Genomic DNA, 22,709 nt, shown 5'->3' with positions numbered 1-22,709 from the left:
ATTCATTCCCTTCCTCCCTTGTCACCCACCCTTACTGGGAAGATAAGCAATTCAGTATAGGTTGTACATGTGTAGCTATGCAAAACATTTCCATAGTGTATATATTGTAAAAGACTGACTATAAATATTTCCCTCCCTATTATTCTACCTCCCACTTGTTCTATTCTCTACTTTGATCCTGTCCGTTTTCAAAAATGTGTGTTTCTAACTTCCCTCCCCCACCCCCCCAGCCTGCCCTCCCTTCCAAAGCATCCCCCCTCTCATCCCCTTCTCCCCTACACTCCTGTAGGGTGAGATACCCTATTTAGCGTGTATGTCATTCCCTCCCTGAGCCAAATTCAGTGAGAGTAAGGTTGACCCATTCCCTTTTGCCTTCCTGTTCTTCCCCTCCATTGTAACAGTTTTGCCTTGCCTCTTCTATATGAGATAGTTTACCCCATTCTGTCTCTCCCCATCTCCTCTCATTATATTTCTCACCTCTTAATTTCACCTTTTAAGTATCATCCCTTCCTATTAAATTGGTCCTGTGCCCTCTATCTATGTATACCTGTACACATAGATGCACACATTCACATATGTATTCATATGCCCATATGCCCTCTTATATAGACATACACACACATATTTCTTTTCCCTTCAACTGTTCTCATACTGAGAAACGTTTCATCAGTTACAGTTATCATTTTTCCACGTAGGGATGTAGGATGTAAATAGTTCAACTTTGATAAGTTCCTCATGATTTCTTTTCCCTGTTTACCTTTTCATGCTACTCTTACTTCTTGCATCTGAGTGTCAGATTTTCTATTCAACTGATTTTTTCATCAGGAATGCTTGAAAGTCCTCTATTCCACTGAATGACCATATTTTCCTCTGAAACATGATACTCAGTTTTGCTGGGTAGGGGATTCTTGGTTTTAATCCCGGCTCCTTTGACCTTCAGAATATCATATTCCAAGCCCTTCGATCCCTCAGTGTAGAAGCTGCCAGATCCTGGGTTATTCTGATTGTGTTTCCACAATATTCAAATTGTTTCTTCCTGCCTGCTTGTAATATTCTCTCCTTAATCAGGGAATTCCGGAACCTGGCTATAATATTCCTAGTTTTCTTTTTGGGATCTTTTTCTAAAGGGAGGTAATCAGTGGATTCTTTCAACTCTCTTTTGCCCTCTCGTTCTAAAACATCAGGGCAATCTTCTTTGAGAATTTCTTGAAGAAGGATTTCTAGGTTCTTTTTTGATCATGGCTTTCAGGTAGTCCAGTAATTTTTAAATAGAGATGTCTCTCCTGGATCTGTTTTCCAGGTCAGTGTTTTTTCTATTTTTTCATTTGTTTGGATCTGTTTAATAGTATCTTGATTTCTCATAAAGTCACTAGCTTCCATTTGCTCCAGTCTAATTCTGAAGGAATGATTCTCTTTAGTGAGCTTTTGAGATTCTTTTTCCATCAGGCAAATTCAGCTTTTTAAGGCATTCTTCTCCTCATTGGCTTTTTGAGCCTCTTTTGCCATTTGAGTCAGTCTGTTTTTTAAGGTGTTATTTTCTTCAGTCAGGTTGTTGACTGTCATTTCATAATATTCTTGCATTGTTCTCATTTCTCTTCCCAATTTTTCCTGTACTTATTTGGTTTTCAAAATCTTTTTTCAGCTCCTCTATGGCCTGTAACCAACTCATACTTTTCTTGGAAGCTTTTGGTGCAGGAGTTCTGACTCCACTGTCTTCCTCCTGTTCCATGCTTTGATCCTTTTTGTCCCCAAAAAAGGAGTGTAAACCTTGGTTGTTCTGCTTGCTTTCTTTCCCTTGTGCTCATGTTGCCACTCAATTACTTGACTTTTGGGCTTTTTGCCACAGTCTAACTCTGCTACCAGACAGGGGAGCTTCCTCCCAATTGCTGGAGTTTTTTCAGCTGCCTAAGGTATTATTTGGGTGATTCTCTTCAGCGTCCACACACTCTGGCAAGCTGGTCGCACACCCCTGGACCTCCACCCTAGACCACAATCTAGATCCAAGCAGGTTAAAGCAAGAGCAGTTACCCCTCAGACTGGTTGCTTAGTCTCCCTACAATCTGTAGGCCAGGAGCTAAAGCAACCACATGATTGCGGCTGCACGGCTGCTGTGCCTCAGGGGCAAAGGCCGACCACACTCCCAAATTACTGTATCCCAAAGTCCACGCTGCACTGACCTCTCACTTTGTCTTTGGCATCTATGAGTTTATAATTCTGGAAACTGCCACAGATCTGAAGTCCCTCCAGCAGGTGTCTGGTCAGGCCTGCCCCAAGGCTAAAATCTCAGGCTTACATGGAGCTGGGCGCAGCTCTGGGCTCCCAGAGCACTGCACTGGTTCCTTCCTGCCGGGCTGTCCTCAGTGGGAGGTTAGCTTCTCTGTGTCATTTTGTGGTTTCTGTATCTCCAAAGTTTCTTCAGAGTCACCTTTTATGTGAATTGAAGGAGGTGGAAGCCAGAGCCCCGCAGAAGTCCTGTTTCTGCTCCACCATCTTGACTCCACCCACCTGAATTCTCCTTTTTGAGTTCCATTCCTTATATCTGTAACTTCAACTCTGATGTTGTCTCAAACTCATCCAGTTCAAAAAATAACTCATCATATTCTTCAGACCATTTCTGTTTCATGAGACATTATTTCTGTTGATGTCATTGTTCTTTTTGTTATATAGGCCTGACAGACTTATGAATCATCTTTGGTTTCTTTGTTCGCTTCCATATCCAGTCCATCCTTTACTGCATTGTTTTTCATCACCATCCCTTGCTATACCATTATATACTTACATTACCTTTTTCTTAGAGTTTGTTAGGAAAGTACTTTAAAAACTGCAAAGGACTAATTCTAGTTATTAAGAGATTTGGAAATATCAGTGTCTTCACAATATTTTAATAATAACGATATTATACCTTCATGTTATAATAGCATCATGTACTTTATGAATATTAGTGACATCAAGTTATATGGCTATCCTGGAAAATATATTAAACAACTTCTCCATCTTGTGAAATATTTCTCAAGTGATGTCATAATGTCATTTGGACTTAATAGGTATAAAGTATTTAATGTACCCCAAAGAAAGATAGTGACTCAAGACTTCCAGCTTGAATCTAGAGGTCACTTTGAACCATTGAGTGAAGTTGATATTTAAAAGTGCATTGCTGTTCTTCAGGCAAAATGCATCAAACATAAAGCTAGCAAGGAGAAGATGGTGGTTATTTCTGTCCAGTCACATATTTCATATTTCATCCTGAAATTAAAAGCTCAGTGGGAAGAACATGCTTAAATTTACACCTAATTCAGTTTTAGTGTGCACTTTCAAAAAGATAAAATGGACCATGATAGATCTGGGAAAGTGAATGTTGATGATAGGTCCACATCATTGGATTTATGCAATGTAACTGAAAGACTACCTCAAGAAGGAACCTGTGAAACAGCCAAATTTCAAGAGTAGAATCAATCATTTCTCTAAAAACAGCCCCATGAACTCAGCCAACAATTTATTCACAAAAGAAGTACAGAACAAATAATTGAATCGTGTATTTGTCTAGAGAAAGAGAGAGGTTTCCGATGGTAATTCAATACCAGGTTATCACCATCAGAAATTACTGCTGAATTGTTTATCAGGATCCTTGACTTCAGTGATCAATGTAGATTATGCAAAGGAATAGCAGAATTTGTAATATATTGTAGCAAGCTGGAAAGTGGCACCTATCAGATACCTTGCAGGGTACCACCTAGACTCATATATCAGAAGCTCACTGTCTTTCATGAACTAACAAATGTCAGAGATCCTTATGCTACCCATATAGACCTCAAAATATATTTTTTTTTCTATTTGGAGGAGGAAAGGCAGGGCAGTTGGGGTTAAGTGACTTGCCCAAGGTCACACAGCTAGTAAGTGTTAAATGAGGCCAGATTTTAATTCAGGTCCTCCTGACTCCAGGGCCAGTGCTCTATTCACTGCACCACCTAGGCACCCCAACCTCAAAATATCTTTAAGAATTCAATAAAATGTAGTGGAACCAGGCAGAACTGTTGCCCACAGTTGCTTGAACATGATGTTGATCCGTAAAAATTTTATTCAAATTGTATATTTTTTTCAGTCAGCAAAAACCCACTCTCTTGAGAATGAAAGAAAAAAATCCCTATAACAAACTTGTATTGTCAAAATATTGGCCATGTCCAAAAGAAAAAGAGTGTGTGTGTGTGTGTGTGTGTGTGTGTGCGTGTGTGTGTGTACATATGTGCATTCACATACACCTGTACTCTTGAGTCTTTTACCTCTTTAGTCAGAGGTAGTAGCATGTTTCTTTGTTAGTTCTCTGAAATATAGTTCATCATCAAACTGATTTGAGTTCCCAAGTCTTTCAGAGTTCTTAGTCTTTATAGTACTGTTATCATTGAAAAAATTGTTTTCCTGGTTCTGTTTACTCCACTCTTTATCAGGTCATATAAGTCTTGCCAGGTTTCTTTGAAACAATCCATGTCATCATTTCTTTTAGCACAGTAGTATTCTCTAACATTTATATATGATAACTTTTTCAGCCATTCCCCAATTGATGGGTGCCCCAGGTGTTTCTAATTCTTAGCCACCAAGAAAAGAGGTATTATAACTATTTTTGTACATCCTTAGAATTTGTTTTACTTAGGACTGATCTTTCCCTTAGAAATAGGGAGAGATCCTCTTCCTCTAATTTCCCCCTTTCCCTTCTAATTTCCTTATTGAAATTGTAATACTGTACCCACATGTTTGTATATATGTTCTTCCCTCCTTTAATCAGTTCAGATCAAAGCAAGGTTCAGGTGTCAGATGCCACTCCTCACTTCTTCCTCCTTATTTTTATAGACTTCTCCTTGTGCAACCCCATTATGTGAGAGAATTTTCTCTTAACTATCTTTCCTTATTTTACGTCTAGTATATTCCTCTTCCCCTCTCTTTATATTCTTTTGAGACAACCACTTGTAACAGAACTACTCCCAGGCCTTCTGTCTAGATTCCCACTATAACTCTTGATGATATTAGGATGGAGAGGGGATATATAATATATTATCTCATATTAAAATATATTATCTCATATTAAAATGTAAGCAATTTATCCTTGTTCGATTTCTCATTGTTTGTTTTTAAACTTTTTGTGTTTCTCTCAATTACTGAATTCGAACTTCACAGTTTCTACACAGCTCAGATATTTTCATTAGGAATGTTTGGAAGTTCACTGTTTTATTAGAGGTTCATTTTTTTCCTCTCTAGAATAATACTCAGTTTTTTTGGGTAAGTCATTCTTGTACTTAAGCCTATATCCTTTGTCTCCTGGAATATAGTATTGCAAGCTTTCTTCTTCTATGTAGAAGTGGCTATTTGATCATGTGTGATCCTGACTGTATAGTTCCTTGGTACTTCATTACTTTCTAACTATGTATTTTTTCTTTGACCCGTAAACTCTGGACTTTCATTATAATTTTCCTGTGAGATTTAATTTTGAGATTTGTTTTAGGAGGTGGCCAATAGATTTTTTTCTCGCCTACTTTGCTACCTGGTTCTCTGGACAATTTTCTTTTAAGAGTTCCTGAAATATCTTATCCAAACTCTTTTTTTTGTTCATGGCATTCAGAATTCAATGATTCTTAATTTTTTTTCTCTTCAATCTGTTGTCCAAGTCAGTTGTTTTTGCTGTGAGATACATTAACAATTTCTATTATTTTTTGCACCTTTTGATTTTGTTTTTAATATTTTTTTGTAGTCTCATAGAGTCATTGTCTTCTATCCATTTGAATTTTCAGGAAGTTTGTTGCTTGAACAAGGTTTTGTACCTTTTTTTTGTGAAGATGATAATTCTGTTTCCAATTTTTTTTATATAACTGTCTAATTTCTTTACCAGTTTTTTCCTTTAGCACTCTCATTTATAAAAACATTTTAAACTTTTTTTTAAAACTCTTGCTTCAGGTATTCCAGGTATTCCAATTGCCCATAGTATGTTTTATTTTGAGCCTTTGCTTGCATATGTTTTGAGTCATTTTCTTTTGGGTTTGTGGCTTTTATATCCCTGCAAACAGATTTTTATGTTGGGGTTACTTTTTTCAGTCTTTCATTCTACTTTGTGATTTTCAATATTATGTTAAGTCCAGGCTCTACATACTTCTAGAGGAAAGGTTTAGACTTTCCCTGGGCTGATCTTGTTGCTGTTTTCTTTTTTTTAATAATAATATGATTTGTTTATTTATTTTTCATTTTCAGCATTTATTTCCATAAAATTTTGAGTGGTAAATTTTCTCCTCCTCCTTGTCCTCCCACCCTCCCCAAGAGGGAGTGTGATCTGATATAGGCTCTATTTATCCATTCATATTAAACATTTTCACATCAGTCATGATGTAAAGAAGAATTAGAACTAATGGGAGGAACCACCAGAAAGAAGAAATAAAACAACAAAAGAAAAGGAGAGCAAATAGTATGCTTCTGTCTGCATTCAGACTCAAAAGTTCTTTCTCAGGATGTGGACAGCATTTTTCATCATGAGTCTTTTGGAGTAGTCTTAGATCCTTGTATTGCTGAGAAGAGCCAAGTCAGTCATCGCACAATGTGGCTGTTATGTGTTCTCCTGGTTCTGTTCATTTCACTCAGCATCCGTTCATATAAGTCTTTACAGGTTTTTCTGAAGGCAATCTACTCATCATTTCTTATAGCACAATACTATTCCATTACATTCATATACCACAACTTGTTCAGCCATTCCCCAATTGATGGATGTCCCCTCGATTTCTAATTCTTTGCCACCACAGAAACAGCTGCTGTATTTTTGTTCATGAAGGTCCTTTTCCCATTTATATGATTTCTTTGGGATACAAGATGTAGAAGTGGTATTGCTGGATCAAAGAATATGTACAATTTTTACTATGGTACCTTTTTTTTTTTTTTTTTTTGCTTTTTGGAGGGCAATTGGGGTTAAGTAACATGCTCAAGGTTACACGGCCAGTTATTTCTGGGTGTGGTGCTAAGTATCAGAGCCCGGATTCGATCCCAGGTCATCCCAACTCTGGGGCCAGTGCTCTTACTCATTGAGCCACCTGGCTACCCCTTCCTTATCTCTTTTAATTAGATCTATTTTTGCTTTTGCTTTTTCTAAGGTTAGGATTGCTACCCCTGCTTTTTTTTACTTCAGCTAAAGCATAATATATTCTGCTCTAGACTTAGGATTATGGTTCCTGATCCACTCTGCTAACCTCTTCATTTTATGGGAGAGTTTATACCATTCACATTCACAGCTATGATTACTATCTGTGTCTTTCTCTCCATCCTATTCCCCCCATTTCCCCCTGTTTATGCTTTCCTCTCTCCTGTCTCCCTTTCTTTCCTCCCTAGAGTTTTGCCTTCAATCACTGCCTCCCTCAGTCTGCCCTCCCTTCTGTTGCCCCCTACTTTATCTTCCCCTTTACCCTTACTACTTCTTCCCTCCCTTCTATTCACCCCTTCCCTTTTTTTTCCCATTTATCCTCCTTCCTGTAGGGTAATTTAGATTTCTGTCCCTGACTATGTCATTCCCTCTTTGAGCTAAATCTGATGAGAGTAAAGCTCAAAAAATGCTTATCTCCCTCCCTTCTTTACCTCTAATGTAATAGGTTTTTATGGCTTTTCATGTTATGTAATTTACCTTTGTCTGCCTCCTCCTTTCCTCTTCTCTCAGTACAATCCCTTTTTGCCACTTAGATTTTTTATCATCACATCAAAGTCCACTTATCCCCACACCCTCTGTCTATGTATACCCCTTTTAAAAGGCATAACAACAATATAGTTCTCAAGAGTTTTAAGTTTCATCTTCCCTTGTAGGGATATAAACAGTTTGCCCTTATTCTTTTTTTTTTTTTTTTTGTAGGGGCAATTGGGGTTAAGTTACTTGCCCAAGGTCACAGAGTTTTGTTTTAAGTGTCTGGTGCCGAATTTGAACTCAGGTCCTCCTGACTCCAGGGCCATTGCTCTATTCACTACGCCACCTAGCTGCCCCAGTTTGCCCTTATTAATAGCACGTTTTTTTTTTCTTTCCTGTTTACCTTTTTATGCCTCTCTCGAGTCTTGTATTTGAAGATCAGATTTTCTGTTGAATTCTAGTCTTTTCATCAGGAAGGTTTGGAAGTCCCCTATTTTGTTGGATATCCATCTCCTCCCCTGAAAAATTATGCTCAGTATCTCTGGGAAGTTAATCCTTGGTTGTAATCCAAGCTCTTTTGCCTTATGGGATGTATTTTAAGCCTTCTGATCTTTTAATGTAGAAGCTTCAAGGTTCTGCATAATTCTGAGTGTGGTTCCATGGTATTTAAATTGTTTCTTTGTGATGGCTAGCAGTATTTTCTCTTTGGCCTGGTAATTTTGGAATTTGGCTTGCAGTATTCCTTGGGGTTTACAATTTGGGATCTCTTTCAGGAGGTGATTGGTGGATTCTTTAGATGAATGTTTAACCTTCTGGGTTCTAGGACATCAAGACAGTTTTCCTTCATGATTTCCTGAAAGATGCTGTCCAGCCTCTTTTTATCATCATGGTTTTCAAGTAGACCAATAATTTTTAAATTGCCTCTCCTGGATACCCTTTCCAAGTCAGTTGTTTAACCAATTTTACATTTTCTTCTTTTTATTTTCTTTCTGGTTGACTGACTCTTGATGTCTCATAGAGTCACTAGCTTCCACTTGCCCAGTTCTAATTTTTAACAAATTGTTTTCTCCTATTAGATTTTGTACCTCCTTTTCCATTTGACATGTTTTTAAGTAGTTCTCTTCAGTGAGTTTTTTACCTCCTTTTCTATTTGACCCAACTACTTTTTAAGAACTTGTTTTTTACAGCCGATTTTTGTCCTTCCTTTTCCAAACTATTGACTTTCTCTTGCATACCTCTCATTTCTTTTCCCAATTTTTCTTCTGCCTCTCTTACTTGACTTTTAAAATCCCTTTTGAGCTCTTCCAAGAAGGCTTTTTGGGCTTGAGACTACTTCATGTTCTCCTTTTAAGTTTTAAATGTGGGTATATTGACTGTTCTCTTCTGGATTTGTGCCTTGATCTTCCCTGTTCCCATAATAAGAATATATAGTCATTGTCCATTTCTGCTTTTTGCTCATAGTGTTTACTTAATTCTTGACTTTTAGAGTTGACCTCTCCTGGTAGAGCGCAGAGGGCACTAACCCAAACTTCTTGTGCTGCAGTGTTTCCCCGATAATAAGACACTGTCTTATTAATTTTTTTTGGACAGAAAAACACCAGAGGGCTTATTTTCAGGGGAGGGCTTATTTTAATGAACATTGACAGCAATTTTAATAAACAGGTAAATGTGAACAAAAAAATGTACCTTTATTCAATAAGCAAATCACTGGGGAAGAACAGGATGACGCGCTCACTGCTGCAGCTCTGATTGGATGCAGCTCGGAGCGCGGTGTGCGTTTCATGGGGCGGGGGGGGGATGGTGCATACAGAGGGTACCGTAATGTAGCGTGTAGCGCAGGGGATCACCTTCACTACAGTAGCAATCTCAATAGGGCTTATTTTTGGGGGAGGGCTTATTTTAGAGGAATCTTACACAGTAAGGGGAGGGCTTATTTTCGGGATAGGTCTTATTATCGGGGAAACACGGTAGGAACCTGGGACCTTGTCACTGGTTTTGTGTATTGGGGCCTCAGGTGTTGAAAATGGAGGCTGTAGGGATCTGGCAGCTTATCTGGGGCTGAGCTGGGGTCAGCAACACTGGAGCTCTTGGGATGGTGGTGGGCCTTGCACTTGAATCTTTGGCTCTGGAGGATGTCTCCCAGTCTGGAACTGTGGCTGCTGGAGAATGCAGCAGTGGTAATTTTCCAAGCTGGTTCCTACTGGTTCCCCTGCCTGTGCTGAGGCACTTGGGGGTCCTGGTGTTGGCATTTGCCTGCTCCCCCAGCTGGGACTCAGGATCTCCCCCTGGTTTGTTGAGGTGGGACTTACTGCTGATTTTCTGAGATGCTTCCCATCCTGTACTGCTCCCCTTCCCTCAGAGTGAGGAGGGGCCTTTTGTTAATTCCCCAAGTTTCCTGGGTTACAAAACTGCTCCACCTGGTCTTTCTGCTGGCTCAGCTGTTCCAGGGTTTTTCCTGGGGCTATATTTCTGGGCTTTCAGAGGTCGGTAAGGCATGATAAGAATGACTTCTTACTCTGCCAGCTTGGCTCCTAGAAGCAGGATTCTGTTGCTGCTTTCTTAGGATATTGAATGTTGTGTTATTCTAGGCTCCTAAGGACAGCTCAGGCTGGGGACCTTAAAGCTTTCAGTGTTCCCAAAATGGTCTGATCCAGGCCAAAGTCTAATTACTGACTTCCTTGTTCTGATCTCTGCAAGTTCCTGAACCAGGTTTGAGTGTGAAAAGGTAGCCTGCCCTTACTAGCTCAGAGTCACAGAACTATAGGCTTCCATTTGGTCTGGTATTTCTGCCCTGGCTATTCCTCTTATGGTTTCAGACTGGGATAAGAGCTGTAACTGAGATTCTGCTCATCTCCTGGGGTCTGAGCCACATAAATGCTGCTTGCATCTAAATTTGCTGCTAGCTCAGTACACAGCCCATCCTGGATTGCCACCCCTGGTTGCAGGTTTTCTAATTCTGCTCTGTATCTGTGACCTCGAGCTAAGGGCAGAGCTGCCAGTTGCTTCCTATTCTTGTACTCTAAACAACATTGTGGTATACTAATAGGTGTCTGGGTCCTCATTGTACCCTTGGATTTCCTGATAATGATTTGGTCTGGAGCATCTTCTAGTTCTTTTGTAGGAGTTTTCTTTATAAGGAGTGGGAGCATTATATACATCTTCCTGCCACTTCTCTATATACAATTGAATACAATATATCAGAATATGAGTGCCTCAAGGGAGGTTAGTAAGTAGATATTGGGTATTAGATAAGGATATACCACTTCAGCGAGGGAAATTGGAATGCCTTCATGTAGAAGAAATATCTCTTCCTGAAAGCCTTGAAATATTAAATTCGGGCAGCATTTATTAAACATCTATAGGCTTGAAAAGTTGAAAAGACAAAAACCAGTTAGTCTCTGTCTTTAAGGAGCTTATATTCTACTGGAATAGAAATATGGATAGGATTTGATAGAAATTGGTCCATACAGCACATTCCTGGTTTGAAGAAGAACATAAACCATGGCACAATTTTGGGAAAATGAGAGGACCATCCGCAGGAACATAAAATAGTATAGTTTGACAAGATACATGATGTCAGAATTATTGGATTGAAATGTAATTGCTATCTTAATGGTAGAGAACATTTCTTCCTCAGGCATGGTAGTGTTATTTGGGCCAGGAATGGAAAAAGGCTTTTTTTTTTCCTACTGGATTATTAGGTGAGATTATTAGTAGAGATGTGTCATAAACAGGATGATAGAGTTTTGTTATAATAGACTGCTTATTGGGCTATGGATACAGTTTTGTCATTCAGATTTTCTCTTTTTAATGAAATTTTTATTTATGTGCATTTTATCCCACTGAGGTTAAGGAAAAAGGTAATTTAACAGAAGAGCTAAAATTCCATTTCCTTTGTAGATATGTGTTGAATGAATCCCAGAGTAGGCAGAATGTGCCCTCTGCACAGGGCTCTTCTTCCAGTGGTGCTGGAGGCTCCGGGATTCCACAGCCACCTCCAGGAATGAGCTTTTATGCAGCAAAGCGAGTCATTGGAGACAGTCCGTGGACACCTGAACAGTTAGAGCAGGTATTGTGTAGTCCTGCACTGGACTTTCTAACTTCATATACACATATATCTATAGCCTTGATCTTCTTTAATGTATTTTTTTCTCTTTTTGGTCTTAATCAAGACTTTTCCTCTGTCAAACTTCTCAGCAATGTAAACTGGGTTTCGTCTTAGGCCAGTGAAGTTTAAGTACAACCTTTTTTCATGATCATGTAAAAGTTCTGTCATTTTATAAAGCATGTAATAGGGTATTTTCCTTTGGTAAACTTCTTTTTAGGAATTTTAAAGTGGGCATTAAGAATTTATTCTGAATCTCAACAGGGTTCAAATTATTTATGCCATTGAGAGAGAAACAAAGGCCACAGTTAGAGAGAGATACTTTATCATTGCTAAAGTAATTACATGTCTTATGATATTTTTTACAAAGTCTGGGCATATAACAAATATTATGTAATAATTTTCTTTATAGAGAAATACATTTGGAAATAGACCAAATAGCCAGATGCTTAAGTATTGAGAAAAAACCTGGCCAGTGATATTAAAGAAATGTTCAGAACAGATTAAATGGAAAGCATTTAAATTTTAATCACTCCCATTTGTAGATTTGCCTCCCAGTTTTCCTGTGGCATCTAAATAAGCTAGGAGATAATCCTTTTTATTAATGTTTACATTTTAAAATTGTTTCTCTTCTTTGTTCTTTGTTCTCCTCCTAACTCTTCCTTCCAGTCAGGAAGGGCATTTTTCTCTCGGTAATATAAAAGAAAAATAATTCTTTCAAAAGAGCATTATGTTGATTGGAGTAGTCACTGCATGTCCTTTTTTCTTCTTTTTCTTTTTTTAAGTAGAGAAGAAACAAGTTGCATTAAAAACTATTTAAGCCATTTTGCCATGATTGTTTGATTTATTTTATATAGTTTTCAACATCAAACCTTTATGTTGAAGTTAAAAAAATTTCTTTGGCTAAAGGATATTCTCTCCTCTCAATAACTTTGTATGGATGACATTCAAATTACAAACTTCCTTTTCATTTAAACATATTGTATCATAGCTTTCTATTCTGTATTTGGGGGAACAATAGGGTTAGGGCCCCTAAAGTATAGGGAAAGATAGAATGATAAAAAGAATATGATCAAATAAAGGAATTTTAGAAAGCTTAAGTATTGGAAGAAATTCTCTATGAATTTAAATGTAAAAAAATTTCTAGTTCACTGAAGCTCTTCCAGAGTTGCAAGAAGTATCTTACTGTATTTTGTAGCTCTAGTGAAATTTGTATTAAATCTGATAAAATTATAGATTGCCCCTTGAATGTATTGAATTAAAATTTTGCATGCATCGACTAGAATGAAGTATTTTGTAGTGTGGTATTTTTTGTGTGTTAGAATGGAGAATTGAACACATTCCTTACTAAATGAAAATATTAAGAATTACTAAAATGAAAATATTTAGCAACATCTAGTTTAAGGTTGTCTTCTAATTCTTATTTAGCTATTATAAAAACCAGCATGAATACTATATTTCTTTTTTTTCCAGTTTTTTAACATGTTTAAAATTTTAAGTTCCAAATTTTGTCTCTTCTTCCTCTGCTCCTGGATGTCCCTGATTTGGATTTCAAACTAAGTTTCACCTCTGAGAACCTTTAGCTGTGATTGATATAGACTTATCACATGAATTTTTTTTTAAATACACCCACCCATATACTTCAGGGGTCTTAATAGTTGTTAGTATTCTTTTAACCGATAATACATACTTAAAATGTATAAATGTAAATTAATTCTTTGTCTTATATAATCTTATTGTTTTTACACTTTCCAAATCGTATTTATCTTCTCTGTTTTTTAAATATTTTCTTAACAGTGCAAACTGGGGATAGTGAAATTCATAGAGGCTGAGCAGGTGCCAGAACTTGAAGCTGTTATACACCTAGTGATTGCCTCTAGTGATACACGCCATAGTGTAGCCACTGCAGCTGACTTAGAATTGAAGAGCAAGCAAAGGTAACAATTTACTAATCTTACAGTTTATATGTGTGAAAGAAGTATAGGATTTAAAAATATTACTAAGAAAATTTTTTTAAATATACATTGAATGCTAACTATAATATTGTTTTCTTTAGGGCAGACTTTGATTTCTAGAAATCTTAGAGACAAAAAAGAAGCAATGTTTAGCAATGTTTTTAAAAGAGAATACAATGTACATGTGGTACAGTATTTTTGAAAATTCATGTCTGCATTATATGTTCTTTTTCTTATCCCAAGTAACATTAGCTATATAAGAGTAACAAAATACAAATTATGTTTTAGTTTGCAATTCATATTCTGAGGATGATGCTTTGATTAATCTTAACAACTAGAAGGCCTCAGTAGAGAAGACCTTGCAATGTGATAGAAATTTATTTAGTTTATAAGCCAGAAATATGTATTACTTTGCCATTGCCTGATTAGCTCCATGACTTTGGTTAAATTAGTCAAGTTCCCTGGGCCCACATTGCTGGTAGCTAAAATGAGGGACTTGGGTTACCTGATTTCTAAATTTTCTTCCAGCTCTAAAATTTTCTTAGATAAGGTCTTAAACTTGGAGAATAAGAATTTAGTGATAAAGTAGCAGAAAGTTCTTATCATAAAGTAGTATTTCTGTGATGAAGTGGTCTCTTTCCCTAGCTACAAATGACAGTAAATTCAGGAGAGATACTCCAGGTGAGGGACTAGAGTTTAACTGAAGTTAAAATATCAGGTGATAATTGGGGGGGGGGGAGCGGTATATGCAAATCTACTAATATTGAAAGATATAGTCAAGAGTTACATTTACTGGACTGTATTGTTGAACTTAAGTGTTTTGTTTGATGTCACTCAAGGCTCTTTGAGAAATTCTTGATATTTGGCCTATTTTTACTTTTAATGTGAAATTACATTATGAAATATACTTATTACTTCTAATATTTTTTGGGAAGGAAAACAAGTTTTATTTCTCCCAATAATAATTCTACAAGTTCTTACTACTTCCCTTAACGTATTCTATACCATGTGGGATTCCAGTTTATAGTTTATGTAAATGTCTTTCAAGTCAATCAGTGAACATTTATTAAGCATATGCTGTGTAGGAGGCATTGTGCTAAGGCTGGGGATACAAACAGAGGTAGTAGTCCTTGTCCTCAAGGAGAGAAAACATGCAAATATATACAGGATAAAGATGAAATGATTAACAAAAAAAAGGCACTAGAATTAAGAGAAGTTGGGGATGGCTTCCTGTAGTGAGAGTTTAGTTGCATTTTAAAGGAAGCCAAGGAAATCAGTAGTCATAGTAGAGGAGGGGAGAGCCTTCCAGGCATGTGAGATAGAGAAAATGCCCAGAGATGAGAGAAGAGTCTTGTTCATACAATAACCAGGAGTCATGTCACTGGATCAGAGTATTTGTCAAGGAACAAGGTGTAAGAATTCTTGAAGGGTAGGAAGGAGCTAGTTTATAAATGGCCTCACATGTCGAACAGAACGTTTTGTATTTGTTCCTGGAGGCAGTAGGGAACCAGTAGAATTTTAGAGGGGGGGGGGGGGATATGATTGGACCGGCACTTCAGGAGAATCACTTTGGCACTTGAATGAAAGATAGATTGTAGTGGGGAGATGGTCAATGCAGGCAGACCCACCAGGAAGCTATTGCAGTAATCCAGGCATGAGATGATAAGGGCTTGTACCAGAGTGGTGGCAATGAAAAGGAGGAGGAGTTTAACAAGAGATGTCACAAAAGTGAAATTGATAGGCTTTGCCCAGAGCTTGGATATAGAGGGTGAGAGATAGTGAGGAATCCAGAATGATTCTTAAGTTGCTAACCTGAGGGGCCTGGGAAGCTGGTGTTGCCCTCTCCTGTAATAGGGAAGGTGGGAGGTGGAGGGTTTAAGGTAAAAGATAAAGAGTTCTGTTTTGGACATGTTGAATTTAAGATATCTACTGGACTTCTAGTTCAGCATGTCTGAAAGGCAGAAATATGAGATTGGGGGACAGCAGAAAGGTTAGGGCAGCATAGGTAGATTTGATAATCTTCAGCATAGAGAATTAAATCCATGGGAAGTGATGAGATTACCAAGTGAAATAGTACAGACAGAGGAGAGAAGAAGACTCAGGACAGAAGCCTTAGGGACCGCTACAGTTAGAGAGTGTGATCTGGAGGAGGATCCAGCAAAAAAATATGAGTTGTCAGGTAGGAGGAAAACCAGGAGAGAACGGTGTCCTGAAAACCTAGAGAGAAGAGAATATCAAGGAAAAGAGAGTGATTGACATTTTAAAAACTGCAGAGAGGTCAAGGAGAGTGATATATGAGAAAAGACCCTTGAATTTGGCAAGTAAGAGATCACTGGTAACTTTAGAGAGCACCATTTTGGTGAAATGATAAGGACAGAAGCTAGATTGAAAGGGATTAATAAAACAGTGAGAGTGGGCAGCTAGGTGGTACAGTGAATATAGGACCGGCCCTGGAGTCAGGAGGACCTGGGTTTGGATACGGCCTCACACACTTAACACAAAAAAACTAGCCGTGTGACCTTGGGCAAGTCACTTAACCCCAATTGCCCTCCAAAAAGCACAAAAGAAAAAAAACAGTGAGAGGAGAGAAAGTGCAGGTACCTATTACAGATGAGCTTTTTGAGCAGTTTAGCTACAAAGGGCAGAAGAGATATAAGACAATAGTTAGTGGGGATAGAAGGATCCAGTGAGGGTTTTCTCAGGAGGGAAACATGGGCATATTTGTAGGCAGCAGGAAAGGAGCCAGTAGATAGGGAGAGACTGAAAATAGAGAGACTTTCATGAGTGAAGATGGAAGAGGGGGCAATCTGTTGCATAAAACAGAAAGCAAAAAACTGTTTTGTGGCCAAATTATTTGGGGTGATACCATTCTAAGTATATTCAGACTTGGAGTATGTGAGAGGAAAGGACCTGGAAACCTTCAGCCTGGCTGAGGTCTAGGTCATAGGGGCCAAATGCTCAGCAAAAGAAAAAGAATAGAAGCTGGAAGAAATGTGGATTGGTAATTAAGAGCCTTTGAAAAGAAGAAGGAAGGGTAGCTAACAAGGTGCTATGGTGGCTTAAGAAAGCACAGTTTAAGAACAATTGGGCGATGGGCCTGTTTCTTATACCAGAGAGAAGACTAAATTTTTCTAGGGCCATTGATAGGTGATGAGAGGATAAAGTTTCAGTCAACTGGTGGAACCCAAATAGGAAAGATTCTTAAGGACAATTGGAAAGTGAATGGTGTAAAAGCTGTGGTGGGAGGAAGGTTTTGGGTTTTTGATAGAAGAAATTCTCCTCACCTTGTAACAGTGAAGAAGGAACCAAGATACATCCCATAGAAAAGAATAAAAGAAACATTAGGCTAAGTTGTCATAACTTTGTTTCCTTACAATTTACTTTTATAAAAATTCCATGCTAGTATGATTATGTATTACATGTATGAGATCCTTCAGTGTCTTTGAGAGAAGTATAGTTAATGTACTTTTGGTATGGAGGGCAAAAAAGTTAAATAGGAAAGCTTAATCTGTAATTTTAAAAATTTTTAATTGTTCTATTAAATATTTTAAAAGTATTTTATTAAATATCAATTATAATAAATAATATGTGTAATTTAGTAAGTAATATTAGATTTTTAAGGGTATTAAAAATATTATCCCCAAAATATTATACTTTGGTTTTATTCTTAGATTTAATTTCATTTATGGAGTTTTTTCAGTGGCATAGTTTGTGACATGCTGATTCTATGAAATAATCAACCATGACTGTTGCTAGGGCTGGTTAAACTACAGGTTTTTTTTTAAATTTCATATGAACCCTTCTGGTTAAATAATACATCATCCAACTGTTTTTGCTTAACCGTAAATCAGAAATCAAAGTGTTTAGGAAGATTATTTAACACAGAGAATCTGATTTCTAGGCAGAAGAGAAGTTTCTTGAACCAGGAGAATACATGAACAGTGAAATATAAGAGTGAAGTATTGCAAAAGCATGAGTAAATACTTAAAACTTGACAGAATGTTTATACATTGATAGAAATGAAGCACAAGTAAATGCTATGAACATTTTTCCAGTGGTCAAATTCTTTTCAGTAGGTGGCTTGCAGTATCCATAATGGGGATATAACTTTGCCACTGATTAATTTCCTATTTTGTTAAGGTTTTTACTAACAAATAATGAGACTACAGTTTTATAAAATGTAAGAGTGAGTAGTAAAGATCTAAATTTTAATGCACTGAATTTAAACATTCCATAGCTTAATTGACTGGAATAACCCTGCAATCATTAACAAGATGTATAAAGTGTACCTTGGGGATATACCACTGAAAACAAAAGAGGTTAGTACATTTTTGCTTTTCTTTTAATGAAAAATATTTTATTTACTTGAAATATATTATATCTCCATTGATTCTTGATGTTTGTTTTGATGAGAGCTTATTGTATGCTGGAGTATTGAGCATGTAAATTATGCTGTAAGTAAACTATGACATCTCTGCCCCTCCCACCCTCGACAATTTAAATTAATTTTTCAGATACTTTGCATAATTGTTACTGATGAATTCACATTGTATAGACAACAGATATCTCTAATTTCTGAACTAAATTATCAGGCTAGTTAGATGGGGTGGAATATTTACTTAGGTTAAGTTGCTTTTTCTCTGTAGTACAGTAAGATTATAAACATTTCAGAAAGTGACAATCGCTCTACCAGCAGAAGTGTGAAGCATTGTGGTATAGTGAGAAGTGCCCTAAACTAGCTACAAGGACCTTGGGATCTGACCTTGGCTCCTAAGAATCCCTGGTGAGGCCTTTGACCTCCCACCCCTTTGGGCTTAAGGCTTCACTCAGAATAAAATGGGGGTATTGGACTCAATAGATTCTTGTTAATGGAACATCTCTTTGACAGGGGGCTGTTCTGAAACCAGAACTGAAAAGAGATCCTGTCAGCACTCGTGTTAAGTTAAAGATTGTTCCTCATCTTCTGCGATCTAAACAAGCTGCTGAAACTTTCCCAGCTAACATTCAGGTAATTTCCACCCATGCCCCCTATAAAGAGAATTGGCTGTGCATTCTGATATTTTGTGTTTGATGGATGGGGGTGGGGCATGGATTTCTTTTGTGCACTTAAGCATGTACTGTGGAAAGAGCACTGGATTGGGTGTCAGAAAGCACGGGATTCAAATCCTGACTCCAGCTTATTAGTGTAAGATCTTGGAGAAGTCATAGAACCTCTTTGACTCATTTGTAAAATGACAGGATAGGACTAGATGACCTCTGAAGTCCTTTCTAATTCATATTATGATCTTGTGATCCTATAATTCAGGGCAGTCAAGAAATAGGTAGGTATATTTGAAAAGCAAGAATAAGATTTTCAGTATTTTCCCCTTTTTAAATTAAACATCTATTTTTAGCTACAGAATTATGCCATTATTCTTCATAAACTCTATATCCTGTTGTTCTATATTAGAATTAGATTGTTTATTCTACTGTTAAGTGTTCTATCCTGTAGACTGTAAAACTCCTTTAGTGTTTTTTTAGGAAATTATTATTATTTTTTTTAAGCAATCGGGCTTAAGTAACTTGCTCAAGGTTACACGGCCAGTTATTTCTGGGTGTGGTGCTAAGGATCTGTGCCCTTATTTGATCCCCAGGTCATCCTGACACTGGAGCTGGTGTTCTTACTTGCTGTGCTACCTGGCCGCCCCTAGGAAATTATTTTTTCCAGGTGTGCATCTCATAGCAAAATTAATAACTGAAAACATTTTGAACATTTCTCTTCAGGTGCTCAAATAATCATTTTTATTGTGTAATTCTTTTTTGGACTTTTGTTCTAATAATATAATATTTTAATATATATATACAAAATGCTTTACATATATTATCAAATTTCATCTTTTCCAGGACATACATTGCTTTTTTTTTTTTTTTAAGCAATTGGGGTTAAGTAACTTGCTCAAGGTTACCCGGCCAGTTATTTCTGGGTGTGGTGCTGAGTGTCTGAGCCCGGGATTCGATCTCCAGGTCGTCCCAACACTGGAACCAGTGCTCCTACTCGCTGAGCCACCTGGCTGCCCCTAAGCAATTGGGGTTAAGTAACTTGCTCAAGGTTACACGGCCAGGTGTTTCTGGGTGGGTACTAAGTGTCTGAGCCCGGGATTCGATCTCCAGGTCTTATGGAGCCGGTGCTCTTACTTGCTGTGCTACCTGGCCGCCCCGCATACATTGCTTTTAAGACAATCCCATCTTAAGTTCTAGCCATGAATTATACATATTTTAGCTTTGTCTATTCACACTGCATAATATTATTAGAAAAATTAAGCAGGAAAAAAAGAAAAGTTGAGCATATGTGTCACATTTTTGGATTATGCTACCCAACTACCTCTCAGTCTTTGCCTCTTCTGAACAAATCTGCTGTCTGCATAAATCCTCATAAAGCTTATGCCAGATCATCTTCTTGCTTGAGGTGCAAACCTACCCCATTTCTCTTTAAAATTATTGCCTCCTCTATTTATTTCACTGAGATATCAGAATTTCTACAATATTTCAGCTTCATCTCAGTGTATATTTTCACATTTATCTGTCTAAAATGAAAGTGATGACTCCGCTAGAATTGAGCCCTTCTGCTAGCTCTCTGAGTTCTGTCTCTTGTTCACTCCTTGGTAACTTTGCGCACATGCTTACATTTTGGTCATGTTTTGTTAGATACCAGTCCTAGAATAATGCCCCAGTGTCTGTCTCACTGTTCTACAAAAACTTATTCCACCAAAATCAGTGATGACTACCTCCTACAAAATCTAGTGACCTCTTCTTTGTCTTCTCTGCTACATCTAATCACTACTTATTGAAATTCTTCCTTTGTTTCTTAAGAAATGCTACTTTCCTGATTTTCTCCTACCTTTGTGATATATATAGATACAGATATATAGACAACTTTCTACACTTAATGTGTTAGAAATCTCAAATACTCTTAAGAATTAAATATTTTATTGAAAACTAGTTACATTTTAATTAATTTCATTGTATAAAATGTATTTAGCAGGACAGCTAGGTGGTGCAGTGAATAGAGCATTGGTCCTGGAGTCAGGAGGACCTGAGTTCAAATCCCGCCTCAGACACTTAACACACCCTACTAGCTGTGTGACCTTTGGCAAGTCACTTAACTCCAATTGCCCTACCTTTCCCCCTCCAAAAAAAAAAGTAAAATGTATTTAGAATATTTCAGTCTCTCTCTCTAAGTCCTAAATAGGATTCTTTGTCCATTAATTCTCATTTGCTTCTCTTCTGGGCCTGCAGTTAGAGATTCCTCTTTTCTTCCGATTCCCTTTTTTTTTAACTTTGCATTATTTTAAAAAGATCTTTGCAGAATTCTTGACATTCCTTATACTTGCTAGTCTTATTTACAGCATAATATTTATAATTTACATCATTGCATTAATATTTGTATTTAATTATATACATATTTATATAATAAAATTATAATAATATAACACTATTTTACCTTTTCAGTAGTGTTATATGCTTAGACTTTTTCTTGTTTTAGCTGTTGTTTTTTATATTTTTAGGCTCTATTTTCAGTGATGGAGTCAAAGGGTGTGATTATTTTTTAGCTTCCTTTGTGCTTCAGTTGCTCTCAATTGTAGTTTCTCCAGAAATTAATGAATGTATTTTTTTTTTTGCCCACAATTCAGCTGTTATTAAGTTTCTTTGCTTTTTATTTGATGGGTATGAGGTGGTACCTCAAAGAGATTTTAATTTTTATTGCTGTGATGTTTACTGAGGATAGCTTTTCAAAACTTCAACTGTTATCTCTGAGGATGTTATCTAAAATTAACATTTTAGCTTAATACTTTAGTGGTAGTTTCATTTAGCATAAAGACTCTTAAGATTAAGGGTCTATGAATTTGTGTTGGGTTTTTTTGGGAGGGCAGTTGGGTTAAGTGACTTGCCCAAGGTCACATGGCTGGTTTTTGTGTGTGTGTGTTATGTGTCTGAGGCTGGATTTGAACTCAGGTCCTCCTGACTCCAGGGCTGATGCTCTATTCACTGTACTGCCTACCCCTCCCCCCCATGAATTTTTTAAAAAATATTTTGACAACTTTCAATATAATTGACATCCTTCATAATACTATGTATTTTGTGCATTTAAAAAAAACCCGTTATTCTGAGGAGGGGTCCATGACACCAAAATGGTTATAAATCCTTGCTCAGTCTAGCACATGTAGGCCTTGCCATCACCTTATACTTTACTGTGTTGAAAACCAAATTTACTTGCTTCACACAAAGCTCTTTCATTCTTATCTCTCCCCTTTTTTGTCAAAAACTCTACTATTCACTGCCCCAAACTCAAAAGTTGAATACATACTAAGCATCTCCCTTTTCTTCTTCTCTTTCCACAGAAAATTCAGTCATCAGATACTTGAAAATATCTCTGATTGATCTTTCTCTGTTATATTACTACTCTCCTAGTTTGCCATTTTGCTGCAGTAACTTTGTTTTCTTCCATCTCCTTATTCTGATCCATCTTGTTTGTTGCTGTTTCTGGAAACACTACTTTGTTTATATTACTTACTTTGAAATTTTACAATTCCTCATTGTCTCTTTTATAGATTCTAAATTCAAACAAAGATTTCAAGAACATTCATAATCTGTTTCCTGTCATCTTTACCTCTTTTTTCCCCACTATTCATCAGTATTCATTTCTTCCAAATCAGATGGTGTAATGCCATGAACAGAAGCTTTCCAGAAGAACTGCTACTGTGAACAGCTTTTTTTTTTTAGGTTCTGATTACTCAGTATAGTGATTACTTTATTCCATAACAAAAGCAAAAAACATCCATGGAAAATCAAGGTACAGCATAATTCAAAATACAGCATTCACCATATTTCAACTTATCACAGAAAATCACAATATAATATTCATAACATAGTCTCAAAGTAAAATAGTCACTCTTAAGTTAATTCAGTCAGTCACAAAATAGTCACTCTTAAGTTAATTCAATCAGTCACTTATCAGTAGTAACAAAGTACACGG

At 37.1% G+C, this 22,709-nt stretch overlaps 1 protein-coding gene across 6 annotated transcripts in view; it reads left to right on the top strand.

Annotated features, from left to right (window-relative positions):
- The window catches only part of ECPAS (Ecm29 proteasome adaptor and scaffold), a 163,586-nt gene that overhangs the window by 53,981 nt on the left and 86,896 nt on the right, over window positions 1-22,709 (top strand). For all 6 annotated transcript variants that reach the window (XM_069085306.1, XM_069085303.1, XM_069085304.1 and 3 more), the window contains 4 exons: window positions 11,537-11,705; window positions 13,539-13,678; window positions 17,934-18,015; window positions 18,585-18,704. In XM_069085306.1, the coding sequence (XP_068941407.1) occupies window positions 11,537-11,705; window positions 13,539-13,678; window positions 17,934-18,015; window positions 18,585-18,704 (511 nt within the window). The remainder of the gene's footprint in view (window positions 1-11,536; window positions 11,706-13,538; window positions 13,679-17,933; window positions 18,016-18,584; window positions 18,705-22,709) is intronic.

This window comes from Petaurus breviceps, unplaced genomic scaffold, assembly GCF_028583685.1.
Source record: "Petaurus breviceps papuanus isolate PSGF00001 unplaced genomic scaffold, PetGlider_PUasm1.0 175, whole genome shotgun sequence".
NCBI classification, from domain to species: Eukaryota; Metazoa; Chordata; class Mammalia; order Diprotodontia; family Petauridae; genus Petaurus; species Petaurus breviceps.
The sequence above is the reverse complement of the archived record's forward strand: the minus strand, read 5'-3'. Positions and strand labels throughout refer to the sequence as shown.